Source organism: Silurus aristotelis, assembly GCF_946808225.1.
Source record: "Silurus aristotelis genome assembly, chromosome: 1".
Lineage (NCBI taxonomy): Eukaryota > Metazoa > Chordata > Actinopteri > Siluriformes > Siluridae > Silurus > Silurus aristotelis.
This window is the reverse complement of record NC_139574.1, coordinates 7,191,324-7,205,122: the sequence shown is the minus strand read 5'-3', so window position 1 is coordinate 7,205,122 and position 13,799 is coordinate 7,191,324. Positions and strand designations below refer to the sequence as shown.

General features: G+C 41.1%; 1 protein-coding gene across 1 annotated transcript; it reads left to right on the top strand.

Moving 5' to 3' along the window:
- Nucleotides 1–240: 240 nt before the first annotated feature.
- slc35g2b (solute carrier family 35 member G2b) lies at nt 241–6,347 on the top strand. Its single transcript, XM_083547688.1, has 3 exons — nt 241–658; nt 4,018–6,200; nt 6,239–6,347. Exon 2 carries the CDS (start codon nt 4,040–4,042, stop codon nt 5,288–5,290), a length of 1,251 nt encoding a protein of 416 aa, XP_083403814.1. The 5' UTR covers nt 241–658; nt 4,018–4,039; the 3' UTR covers nt 5,291–6,200; nt 6,239–6,347.
- Nucleotides 6,348–13,799: the final 7,452 nt, after the last annotated feature.

Here is a 13,799-nt window from a genome sequence, read left to right as displayed (position 1 = left end):
GCTGCTACTGATGATGATGATGATGATAGTGATGATGAAATAGTGATAGTGATAATGATGATGATGATGCTGATGATGATAATGATAGTGATGATGATGATGATGATGATGACGATAGTGATGATGATGATGATGACGATAGTGATGTTGATATAGTGATGATGATGATGATGATGCTGATGATGATGATATAGTGATGCTGCTGCTACTGATGATGATGATGATAATGATGATGACGACAATGATGAAGAAGATGAAGAACGGGTTCACACGTGCACGCATGCTCGCTCACGCTTGTCTACGGAGCTCGCGCGCCCTGCCCATTCTCTCTCTCTCTCTCTCTCTCTCTCTCTCTCTCTCTCTCTCTCTCTCTCTCTCTCTTTCCTCTCGCGGTGATGAGAGCGCGTCTCTGCAGCGCGCATCCATCTCCAGCATCTCCACACACACACACACACACACACACACACATAGACACTGTCTCCTCTCCATCCAGCCTTCATCCTTCCGTGATTGTGTCGCAGGAGGACTGAAGCATGGGGGAACATGGAACAGCGCGGTGCTGCGACTCCTAAAACCGAGCCGCCCACAGACCTCCTGCTCTCCATCCATCCTGAGGAGCTCGGAAGCTCGGGAGATCAGAGGCACTAACCGGAAAAAGGTGAGTGATGTTTTGCTGGAGCTCTCGTTTTAGGCTCAGATGAGAAAAACCAGATCATGGAATATTTCCAGAAACATCACATTTATGAGCTGCTAAAGAAATCGACTAATGATCATAATTATTCTTATTATTCCATCATTTGATCTTCACCAGAACAATACCTCATTTCCTTTAACAATAAAACCAGCAGTATTTCACAGCAGAAGTGCTTTTCTTCTCTTTTAATTTCTCAAATAAATCGTGTCGTTTATTACAAATAAAACCAAATGAATAATGTATTATATTGAATTGCATTGTTTCTATCAGGGGTTTATCGATATACCCCCCCCCCTTCCATCTTTCAATTTGTATCTATCTATTTATCTCTGCACATGAACAATGTCTAATAAGGAGCACAAAATGCACCATCAGCCGTAAAGTGTGATATTTTTTTCGAGACAGGATTTATGGAGGGATAGAGAGCCAGATTATTGCCAATGGGAGGGCAAAGGCGCCCCCTGGTGGCACAATACGCATGCGCAGTGCTTCTAAAATCTTTCACCAACCCAAACCTACACACCCTATGGGAAGGTAGTAGCTTAAGGGTTAAGGCTACTACAGATGGAGGTTCAAACCTAAGCACTGCCTAGTTGCCACTGTTGGGCCCCTGAGCAAGGCCCTTAACCCTCTCTGCTCCCGGGGCATTGAGTCATGGTTGACCCTGTGCTTCCTAATATGCTGACATATGCAAAGAAGAGCTTTTATAGTGCTGTAATGTATATGTGACAATTAAATGCATCTACCTAAAGTATGCATTTCAGGTTGCATCATTTCTGTCTCAGGAGTGATGCTGATTATACCTCTCACAGGGTTCGATTCAGAGGTTTAGCCCATAAACCGACCCCATAATTTTAACCAATCAACACTTTATAGATGCTTTAGCAAAATATGCGTCGCCTATAGTATGCCGATAAAAAGTCAAGATATTTTTTTTATAGTTATTATGCATTAAATTTTGCATCCTTTTTGTCGCTTCCACTCACATGTGCTGTTATGCAACTCCTGGCTCCTTCACGCTGAATCAAAATCACTGCAAGCGAGCATCAAGCAGTGCGGGATTTAAATATAGAAAGCGCTTTACACATGGACAGAGAAAGAGAGAGAGAGAGAGAGAGAGAGAGAGAGAGAGAGAGAGAGAGAGAGAGAGAGAGAGAGAGAGAGATGATGCAATCACTTGAATTATTTAAGCACATCTGGGCATATTTGGGGAAGTCTTTGTATGTTTCTTGGCAGTAAATATATATTTATATATAATTTATCTGCGGTTTAAGGATGCCTCTGGACGCTCAAGATTCAGATCTTCGAGAGTGTCTATGATAAATAAAGTACAATCGCATTAACGTTTCACGTCACAGTACATTTGTGTTGAAATACAATGTATATCACGCTGCACTGAAAGGACAGGACAGGACAAAACACGGTGTGCTATAAAAAATGAGGAATAATGTCGTTCGAATGATGATCGCCTCATTTTACAACCTAAAGTGTGCATTTTAATTTGCTTTATGAACACCGTATTGTGTCGCCATGCATTTTTCATCCTTTTATAGTTACAGCTGGGGAGCATGCTACACAAAACAGCAAGTCTGTTCCTTGTATCGCTTACGTTACAGCAGCTACAAGCATTCATTCTCTCTTTCTCATGTCATATGCAGACAGAGAATCCTGGTACAAAGTGCTGACACTGGAGATTCTTTCCCTAAATGTTAAATATTACAGAAAACTTTACTATAGAGCAAATTAAATGTAAACCTTTTATTTGCCTCACAAAAGTTTGTGAAATGTTTGGAGACTGCTGGTGGTAACTGGCCATGGTAGTGGTCCACATATATAATAGCAGCTACAAGCAGTCGTTCGGTCCCTAGCCAATTCTTTTCCTATCTTGAAAATTGCAGCTCATTTTTATCACTGACAAGTGACTTTACGAAGCACTGATACTGGAGGCTCCTTCCAAATTGTCATCAATTGTTAACCACACCTAATTTTGAACCCATTTAACCCCATGTGGTAGCTCAGTGGTTAAACTTTTGGACTCTGTTTGAGAAGTTTACAGGTTGAAATCCCACACCACCAAACTGCAAAGCGCCCTTGAGGATGGTGCTTTTTAATGATAGCTAGTCTCCTGATTGCTTTTGTTTCTAAGAGACGCATGTATTACACACTTTCAGCATCCAGACAGTTCGTTTAGCACAAATACCTTGCCTCTCTGCCTCTGTTTGCTCTCTAAATAACACGTACAGAACTCAGACGAAGGTTTTGGCCCACTGACTTGTTGTATGCTGAAGTCTGTTCCAATAAACCACAGTTTAGACTGAATTGCATAGTGTATTTTGAAGTATGGAATAGTTGCCGTGTTGGTTCCTTTCACCTGGAATAAGTCTCCAACCTTCCCTTGGCTAGTTTATTAGCTATTTTCCAAAAAGAGAATGCTGTAAACAACATTGTTTTTATATTTCTTGAATAAAAAAAAAAGAAACAAATCCACATTTTGCAATTTTGTGAATGAATTTGGTGCAAAGAAAGAAAAAAAACACATTCATTCTTACTTAAGTAAATTACTGTAACTTCAATAAAAATGTTACCAAAATACAAAAATAAATAAATCTCAAATTAGGAGCACTTTGAGCCTTGAGCATAATGTAAGTTATTAAAAAAAATAAACTCCTGTTATAATGTCTTTTATGAAAATGAAAGAAATCGCAAATGCAGGTTTAGAATTCAGACAGTAATCGCATGCACTAAATAACTTTCAATTCAGCTGCATTTTGCTTTCAGCTGTCTCTGCATCACTGCCATCTGTCTTGTCCATCTACATCTTTCTTTTATGTGAGTTTAGACTGTTTGTTCTTCACCCATCACTCACTGCAGACCGGGAACACTCAACAAGAGCTGCAGTTTTGGAGATGCTCTGACCCAGTCGTCTAGACGTCATAATTTGGCCCTTGTCAAAATCGCTCAAATCCTTACGCTTGCCTATTTTTCCTGCTTTTAACGTCAACTTTTAAAAAATATTCACTTGCTGCCTAACAAAATCCCACCCGCTAACAGGTGCTATAATAGAGATAATCAGTGTCATTCACTTCACCAGTCATAATGGTTTACTACCATAATTTTAAAAAACATACTTAAATAAAAATACACCCACAGCACAATACAAATCTAGGACAGATATAATCACTGCTTTACACACTACCCTGCCTTTTCATGTGACCTGGTTTTTATACTAATTTAATCACATATTTATTTGGTTCTTTTAATGTTTAAAACTAGTAATAATTCCACAATGGCACGACTAAGCATTTGTTTTGCTTGTTTTACAGATACTTACCTGAACCAACAAACATGGATTCATCGCCAAGCAGTCAGCAGTATGGTGCCAAAAAACGCGTCAAAATACACCCAAATACCGTCACGGTAAAATATGCCACGCACTTCCCCCAGCCGGGTGATGAGGGCTATGACGATGCACCTTCTTTTGAAGACTTTGGCTCCTTTCTGGAAACCAATCCCAGCAAAAAGTTGGTGACAGACTCTGGCCATGGCAGGACTTTCTTTGGAACTATGGACGTGCGTCCTAAACCCTCAGGAGAGCAAAAGGATAAAGGAGTAGGCAGCCAGCTGGCGAGTTTTGGCGAGGCCTCGGTTTTAGCCTCGCGGGTCACCTGGGGGGCGCTGTTTGGCGCTGCCGTAGCTCACGGCTGCGTAGCTCTGATTACACGTCTAGCAGCCGATCGCTCCAAAGTGCCCTCCTTGGAGCTCATTTTCATCCGCTCAGTAATTCAAGTGTTGTCCATACTGGTGGTCTTGTACAACAAGGAAGCCCCGTTCGGCCCGAAGGGATACCGTTTGCGACTCTTCTTTTACGGGGTTTGCAACGTCATTTCAATCACCTGCGCGTACACGTCGTTTGCTATCGTCCCACCGAGCAATGGGACCATCATGTGGAGAGCCACAACAACGGTGTTCAGCGCCATCTTGGCCTTCCTGCTTCTGGACGAGCGCCTTGGGTACACGGATATAATCACAGTGGTGGGCAGCCTCTTTGGGCTGTGCCTGGTAATGATCCCTAACATTGCTGACGAGGAGAAATCACCCCTGGGTTTCTGGAAGGAGGCGTTTGGGTACACTATGACGGTGATGGCCGGGCTCACGGCGGCCCTCTCGATGATCGTGTACCGTGCCATCAAGGAGCGTGTCAGCATGTGGACGGCGCTGTTCACATTCGGCTGGACAGGAACCGTGTGGGGAGCATCCACGATGTTTGCCATGCAGGAGCCAATCATCCCTTTGGATGGCGAGACATGGGGCTACCTGATTGGCATTTGCATCTGCTCGACCGTGGCGTTCCTTGGGGTTTACTACGCCCTGAACAAGTTTCATCCTGCCCTAGTGAGCACCGTGCAACACCTGGAAATTGTCGTGGCCATGTTCCTGCAGCTCGTCGTGCTGCGTATGGTGCCATCTGCTTACGACATCTTCGGCGCATTGGTCATCATGATCAGTGTGTTTGTTCTCACGGGCCTCAAGCTTTACTGGGTGGGACGTGCCATTCGACAGGATTACCAGGAGATCTTGGACTCGCCGATTAAATAAGGATGCCACTGACGTATCTGTGTGTGTGTGTGTTTGTTTGTACACTATGTGTGTGTGTGTGTGTATGTGTGTGTGTGTGTGTGTGTGTGTATCACAGTGTTTCCCCAGGCATCCCCACATCCACAGGCACTCTAAATGTGCAATCGATGAATGTCTTAATATTCTATTTATTTTGTATTGTGTTGTTGAAAGAGTGCCACTTTGCTAAGTGTTAATGTGTGAAATAAAAAAATTTAAAAAAGCTCTATGGTGTTTTCATCTCATAGCATTGATTTTTTTTTTTCTGGTTTTGATTTCTGTTTTTTCTACACGCTTAGACACATATTCTGCATTTTTCCCTTTTTCAAGGTCCCCTTTTCTTAATTCAGTTAAAACAATAAAATTTCTCCAGACAGTATTTTCAGGAAATTCTTACCTCCTCCCCGCTCCATCCTGAGTGATGTAACGGATCTAAGAAAACGATTACGAGGATTTTCCTGCATGTCTCAGTAGAAAAAAAATGCCGGGTCTAGCCTTAATCGGCATTGATTTTTTTCTTCGCTGACATTCTTGGAGACTTTCAAAACAATCATAGATCAGTGCACTCCCTGAGCGATAGAAGGTGAAGAAGATAAAAGGAAAGGGGCATTTGTATGGCTAAGGCTTTTGGTGTGGTAGGTTTTACAGAGTGTTAATAGAAAAAAAAGATCTAGAATTTTTGTTTTTGTAACATTTTCTACTCTTTTTACAAAGACTAATGCAGAATTATTCCAACATCAGCGATATACCATAAAGGCTTTATATACATAAAGCATAAAAATAGGAATAAGGTATCATCTACACTATATGCACATAAGTATGTGGACACTTGACTGTTTTTGGAGTGTTGTGTTATTAAAGTCAGGTACTGATGTCGGTAAAGAGGCCTGGGGTGCAGTCAGTTTAATTCATTTGTATGTAAATCATCAGAATCAGTCCCACAATACTTTATTTATCCCTTAGGGAAATCTTTGGTTGCTGTGGCTCACAGTAAAAGATTTAAGTAACGATTAAATAAAAAAAAATATAGAAAAGAAAATATAAATTAATATACATGTTAAGTTATTTATTAAAATAAATGAAATGTCTTGAAATTAAATTAAATGAATAGCAGTGAAACAGAAAAGCAGAAAAGTCAGACTACAATGATAGTAACAAAAATTATTTCAAATGTACAGTAACAATTATTATTATTATTATTATTATTATTATTATTTTATAATTTTTATTATTATTATTATTGCACTGAGCTTATTGAACATGATTTTTCAAGATATTGACAATATATAAGTGTGGTATAAATATCTACACCAATCAGACAAAGAAAAAAAGAAATGTCATTATAACATTATGAGCGGTGAAGTGAATAACACGGATTATTTCATCATCATGACACGTGTTGGTGGTATTTATTAGGCAGCAAGTGAACATTTAGTCCTCAAGGTTGACATGTTAGAAGCAGAAACAATGGGCAAGTGTAAGGATTTGAGTTTGACAAGAGCCAAATTTAAATTAATATGTATCTAGTGTATAAGTTTTATTACCTATAATTTAATTCCTTATATTTATACTTTCATCTCTAATGAGTGAGCCAGTGGTGACAGTGAAAAGGAAAATTCCCTGAGATGGCATGGGGAAGAAACCTTGAAAAGAACCAGACACAAACGGGAACAGATCCTTAACTGGGTGGCACTGAATGTCCATTCATTACAAGTCAGCATTCCAATTCATCCCAGAGGTGTGCAATAGGGTTTAGGTCAGAGCTCTATAGCAGGCCAGTCAAGATCTTCCACTCCAAATGATGTAAACTATATCCTCAAGGATCTGACTTTGGGAACAGTAATATGGTTTTACTAGATTATGGAGTGGCGTTTGGAGATTTGTGTGAGATTCATTCATGGTGTTTGTAAAGTAAGGTATTGATGTAGGTGAGGTGAGATTTGATGTAGGTGAGGTGAGGAGGCCTGTGGTGCAGAGTTTCAATTCATCAAAAGGTGTTCAATAGACTTGAGGTCAGCGCTCTATAGAGTTGGTTGTAATGCTCATTTTACTATTTAACCACATTCTTTCTGCTGCACTGGTTTCAGGATAAAGCTCAAACTGATATATATCTGGTGTGCTGTAACCGGAAAAGAATCATCCATGAGGTGGTGTGATGTGGTTCAACATGAAACTAGTACAGTAATTTTCCTGACAGAGTGTCAAAAAGGATTTAATTCATTTCATAAGACAACAATTCACTGTCACGGAATTAAAATTTATATTTTCTCGGAAAATGAATGGCAAGATATTTTTTTATAAATTTCTGCTTGCATTACATGTTGTTGAATGTCAGTAACTAGCAGCTACAAACAGTCGTTCAGTCGCTAGCCACATTTTTTTCCCTCTCTTAAAAATTGCAGTTTATTATTATGACTTGACAAGTGTCATTACAAAGCACTGACACTGAAGGCTCCTTCCATTATTGCCATCAATTGTTAACCAAACCTAAGATTTAAGCCATATAAACCCATGTGGTTACTCAGTGGTTAAGGTATATGACTCAGTCATGAATTCAAATCCCAGCACCTCCAAGTAGCCCTTATTAGGCCCTTGAGCAAGGCCCTTACCCCACAGCTGCTCGGTTGTAAGTAGGTCTGAAAAAGGGCGTCTGCCCAATGCCGTCAATGTAAAAGTAAAATATCCTGACCAATCAGAATTGAGAATTTAACACTACAGGACTGTAATGGTAAACAATTCTCCAACACAGAGTACTGATGTAGGCCTACTGAATAACATGAAACTTTACCATATCTATATACAGCATTATCGTATGTACACTTTATAGTTAATGATTTATAAATATTAAATGCAACCAAATCCATATACTGCATTATCGTATGTACAGTGGAACATCGATACTCGTGACCTTGACACTCATGACCTCTAAAGTTTAGGACTTATTCTTTGGAACCTGGACTAAGAGTAACTCGTGAAAAATCCGATAGTTCACGAGAAGCCGCGAGTGACTCGAATGTTCAGAGTAACATTTCAAAACAGAGTTTGTACTAATAAATGACAACAATGTGTGAAAAACTATTCAATTATTGTATTATTCATTTAAAGTAGTAAACGAAACATTTATAACAAGTAAATTTTTTCCCCTTGAAAAAGGAACCATCAAAAGGAGAGTCAAAACCTCACGATTTTTTGTTACACGCGAGGGGTCAGAGAACCTCAACCCTGCGAGTATCGAGGTTGCACTGTATACCTAAAAACTGTCCAGGAAACAAAACTTCAAGATGTAGGTTCCATCGGTGTAAAGAGAAGCCGAAAATCATACTTGAGTAAAAATCTAGATACCTTACTGCAAAACTTACTCCATGTTAAAAGTCACCAATTCCAACATGACTAACAGTTTTATAGTATCTGATATTAAAAGTACTTGAGTATTTGACTCATATTGAACGTAGACTCAAAGATGCACTAGTTAGTAAAAAGACAAAAACAGTTGATTTGTGAGGTTTTATTTCCTAAACTACAAATCAAATTGTACTCCTGAACACTGTATTTACAATGAACACAACAGTTACTTCAGAATGAAGAAGAAAAAAGACAGTAGTAAAGCAATCTTTCAAAAAGGTATCTTGAATTAAGAAATAAAATTAATATTACGTCACAAAGTAAAAGAGCAATTAGTATTTAATAGACAAATAAAATTAAAGTTAATAATTTAAGATGAAGTAAAACTGAATATTTAGAGCTGATTGTGATTTGATGCACCTCTAAGTCTCAGAGAGGGACAATATTTTTATTCGACTTCAACAAAAGCTGCTTCTACAAGTATTTGGGATTAATTTGAGCTCTTTTTGGACTAAAAATGAGGCCAGGGGTGCTAAAAAGTCGCTCGCAGGCAGCAGATGCGGGTAGGGGAGTGTTGAGCATTAATCACATCTTCAACAGTAGTGGACAGTAATGTAGTAAATGTAATTCCTTATTTTACTTAAATAGCTTTTCCGCTTGTCTGTACTTTACTGGAATATATTTCCAATTGGGAAAACTTTCACTTTAACTTCACATTTTTAGCGTAATAAATGATTGAAGAAACTCCTTATTTGTGTTTTTATTTAAATAGTTAAAAAGAAGGTTTTGGGCTCCGGAGAGTTTTTCTTTGCCACAGTCACCACCGGTCCTCTTAATTTGGAACAAACCTACACTTATAAAGAACATCTTATTCATTCTTTATCACTGCATTATCTGTGTAAAGCTGCTTTGAGACAATGTTCATTGTTAAGAGCGCTATACAAATAAAAATGAATTGCATTGAATGAATATTTAAATTTTTAATACTCGGGCCTGGGAGGAGTTCGGTGAGGCCATGGAGAAGGACTATCGGCTGGCCTCGAAGAGATTCTGGCAAACCGTCCGGCGCCTCAGGAGGGGAAAGCAGTGCCCCACCAATGCTGTTTAGAGTAGAGGTGGGGAGCTGTTGACCTCAACTGGGGATGTCGTTGGACGGTGGAAGGAATACTTCAAAGATCTCCTCAATCCCGCCGTCACGTCTTCCATTGAGGAAGCAGAGGCTGAGGGCTCAGAGGCGGACTCGTCCATCACCCAAGCTGAAGTCACCGAGGTAGTAAAGAAACTCCTCGGTGGCAAGGCACCGGGGGTGGATGAGATCCGTTCTGAGTACCTCAAGTCTCTGGATGTTGTGGGGCTGTCTTGGCTGACACGCCTCTGCAGCATCGCGTGGCGGTCGGGGACAGTGCCTTTGGAATGGCAGACCGGGTTGGTGGTCCCTCTTTTCAAGAAGGGGGACCGGAGGGTGTGTTCCAACTATAGGATCACACTTCTCAGCCTACCTGGGAAAGTCTATGCCAGGGTACTGGAGAGGAGAATACGGCCGATAGTAGAACCTCGGATTCAGGAGGAACAATGTGGTTTTCGTCCAGGCCGTGGAACACTGGACCAGCTCTATACCCTCTACAGGGTGCTGGAGGGTTCATGGGAGTTTGCCCAACCAGTCCACATGTGTTTTGTGGATTTGGAAAAGGCATTCGACTGTGTCCCTCGCGGCGGCCTGTGGAGGGTGCTCCGGGAGTATGGGGTCGGGGGCCCTTTACTAAGGGCTGTCCGGTCCTTGTACGATCGAAACAGGAGCTTGGTTCGCATTGCCGGCAGTAAGTCAGACTTGTTCCCGGTGCATGTTGGACTCCGGCAGGGCTGCCCTTTGTCACCGGTTCTGTTCATAATTTTTATGGACAGAATTTCTAGGCGCAGCCAGGGGTCGGAGGGTGTCCGGTTTGGTGAAGACACGATTTCGTCTTTGCTCTTTGCAGATGATGTTGTCGTGTTGGCTTCATCAGACCAGGACCTTCAGCATGCACTGGGACGGTTTGCAGCCGAGTGTGAAGCGGCTGGGATGAGAATCAGCACCTCCAAATCCGAGGCCATGGTCCTCAGTCGGAAAAGGGTGGCTTGCCCACTTCGGGTTGGTGGGGAGTTCCTGCCGCAAGTGGAGGAGTTTAAGTATTTTAGGGTTTTGTTCACGAGTGAGGGAAGGGTGGAACGGCAGATTGACAGACAGATCGGTGCAGCTTCTGCAGTAATGCGGTCGATGTACCGGTCTGTCGTGGTGAAGAAAGAGCTGAGCCGCAAGGCGAAACTCTCGATTTACCGGTCAATCTACGTTCCTACTCTCACCTATGGTCATGAGCTCTGGGTCATGACCGAAAGGACAAGATCCCGGATACAGGCGGCCGAAATGTGCTTTCTCTGCAGGGTGGCTGGGCGATCCCTTAGAGATAGGGTGAGAAGCTTAGTCACTCGGGAGGAGCTCAGAGTAGATCCGCTGCTCCTCCACATTGAGAGGGGTCAGCTAAGGTGGCTCGGGCATCTGTTCCGAATGCCTCCTGGACGCCTTCCTGGGAAGGTGTTCAGGGCGCGTCCCACTGGGAGGAGACCCCGGGGAAGACCTAGGACACGCTGGAGAGACTATGTCTCCCGGCTGGCCTGGGAACGCCTTGGTGTCCCCCCAGAAAAGCTGGGGGGACACCAAGGCGTTCCCAGGCCTTGGTGTCCCCCCAGAAGAGCTGGAAGAAGTGTCTAGGGAGAGGGAAGTCTGGGCATCTCTGCTTAGACTGCTGCCTCCGCGACCCGGTATCGGATAAGCGGGAGAAGATGGATGGATGGATGGATGATTATTTTAATAGATATCAATCAGTGTTTGATTCATTATTATCATTCTAATAATAGATCAGTTTGCTAAAATTAACATTCGAGTCTCTTTCATATAAACTGAGTTGATTGTATTCAACTTGAGTCTTGTAACAAAAATGATAATAGGAACATTATAGCCATAATAAATCATAATACTTTGGATACATACATTTAAAGGCAAATAATTTACTTAAGTGAAAGTTTAAAGTTTACTTTAACTCAAGTACAGGGATTGTGTACTTTGTCCACCACTGCATCTTCAACAAAGGTAATTTAATTATCAATTAAATTATCATTTAATTGAAAATGGTAATTGTCAATCAATATATTGTGGAGTATAAAAGCACATATTTAATCATAAATGTAGTTGAGTAAAAAGTAAAAGTTGCTTATATCTTTGAAACTAAAGTCAAATGAGAAAGTAGGGAAAAAAAGTACTTTAGTAATGAAATACTTTACTCAAATACTTTACACCACTGCTCTATATGGTGCTGTACTTGTTGAATAAATGGCAGAAACCAATTGTTTTCTGCCATTCTTCCACTTCCACTCCGTATTTAAGACAAGAACGAAATTGTCACAGATTCTTGTGAACACCGGAACGTTTGTCATTTTTCATTTGCAGACAGATAAGTCCATTTGCCAATTACACACACATACAAGCAAAGTAACACAAGCAAAGTACACCGGGTGAATCAGACACTCGCAGGCTGCTCATTAGCTCCAGATCGGATGATGGATGGCACAGATGAGATAAACGATTCATTTCAATAATCTGTTTTATAGATTCTGTTGGAGTCCTAATGCTGGAAGATTACTGTCTCTGATGAACTTGTACAATGTTCTTCCTTGATCTCAACTCAGTTTACAACTGAATAACCGAATCAAGTCAAGTGGCTTTTACAGGCATTTCAACCATATACAGTTGAAACAAACAACATTCTTCCATGACCTAATGTGCTACAACATACAAAACAAAACTACCCAAGACATAAGCAGACCTACACACAGAACTACATAGTGCATGTGTGCAAACAACACAACACAATAAGAACAATAGCATTTACCTTTATGGCATTTGGCAAACACCCTTAACCAGAGCGACTTACATTTATCTCATTAATACAACTGAGCAACTATGGGTTTAAGGGCCTTGTTGAGGGGCCCAGGAGTGGCAGTTTGGTGTGGCTGGGATTTAAACTCATGACCTTTGGATCCAAAAGACAGTACAGAGCAGACCAGTACACAGGACTACTAGGGATATGGAATAAAGTGTAAATGTGCTGTCCTTTTAAAAATAATTACAGTATAATAAGTATGTTAAATACTGTGTATAAGCACTGGCAATTGGTGAAGGCTCTGGGTTTCTGATCAGAAGGTTAGGGGTAACTATCCCCAAACTACCACTGTTGGGCCTTTAAGCAAGTCCCTTAACCCTCTGGGCTCCAGGGGGACTATATTTATCTCATTGATAAACTATGGGGTTAAGGGCCTTGCACAGGGGCCCAGGAGTGGCAGTTTGATGTGGCTGGGATTTGAACTCACAACCTTCAGAACCAAAGCCTCCCACCTCCACCTTTTTTACATATATGCACCATATTTAGTGTGTGTGTGTGTGTGTGTGTGTGTGTGTGTGTGTGTGTGTGTGTGTGTGTGTGTGTGTGTGTGTGTGTGTGTGTGCGTGCATATTAGATCAGTCCAGTCCAATCAGTGCAGAACAAATTACAGACTGATTAAACACACTTTTAACGCACTAAACGATGAACCTCGCCGTGAGGACACCCTGTATGTGTGAGAAGCAAAAGTATAAAAAATTATGAACATTCAGCTTCACAAGGCTTTGAGATGTCAGTCAGGTGGGACAGGAGTGTCACTTAATTGCTCTTTAGTTCCTCAAATGTCATAAAACATTCACCAAAAGATTGATAAATCATTCAAAGGTTCTTAAAAACAGCCGGGGTTTTGTACTGCGCACTGACTTTTTAATGGAGATATAAACAGGTTTTTATTCATATCTCGTTTTGTTTTAAATAAGAAAGAAATAATGTTTAGATCGATAATATATTCTCTTTGTGTCAAGCTGCACATGTTCCTGAGGTACCAAGGATCCTTTCAGGGCCTGCCTGGTTTATCCTAAAGCCCTACCTTTCTGGAAAAAGTTTCTTCAGTTGGAAAAAATTTTCTGCAGCTGAGGCTCCAGATGAAAAGCCTATAGATCCACAAGGTTGCTGTAGAAGATTAAACTTAACCATGAGAATGGATTTGGACTATAATTGATAATAACTATTTGTAC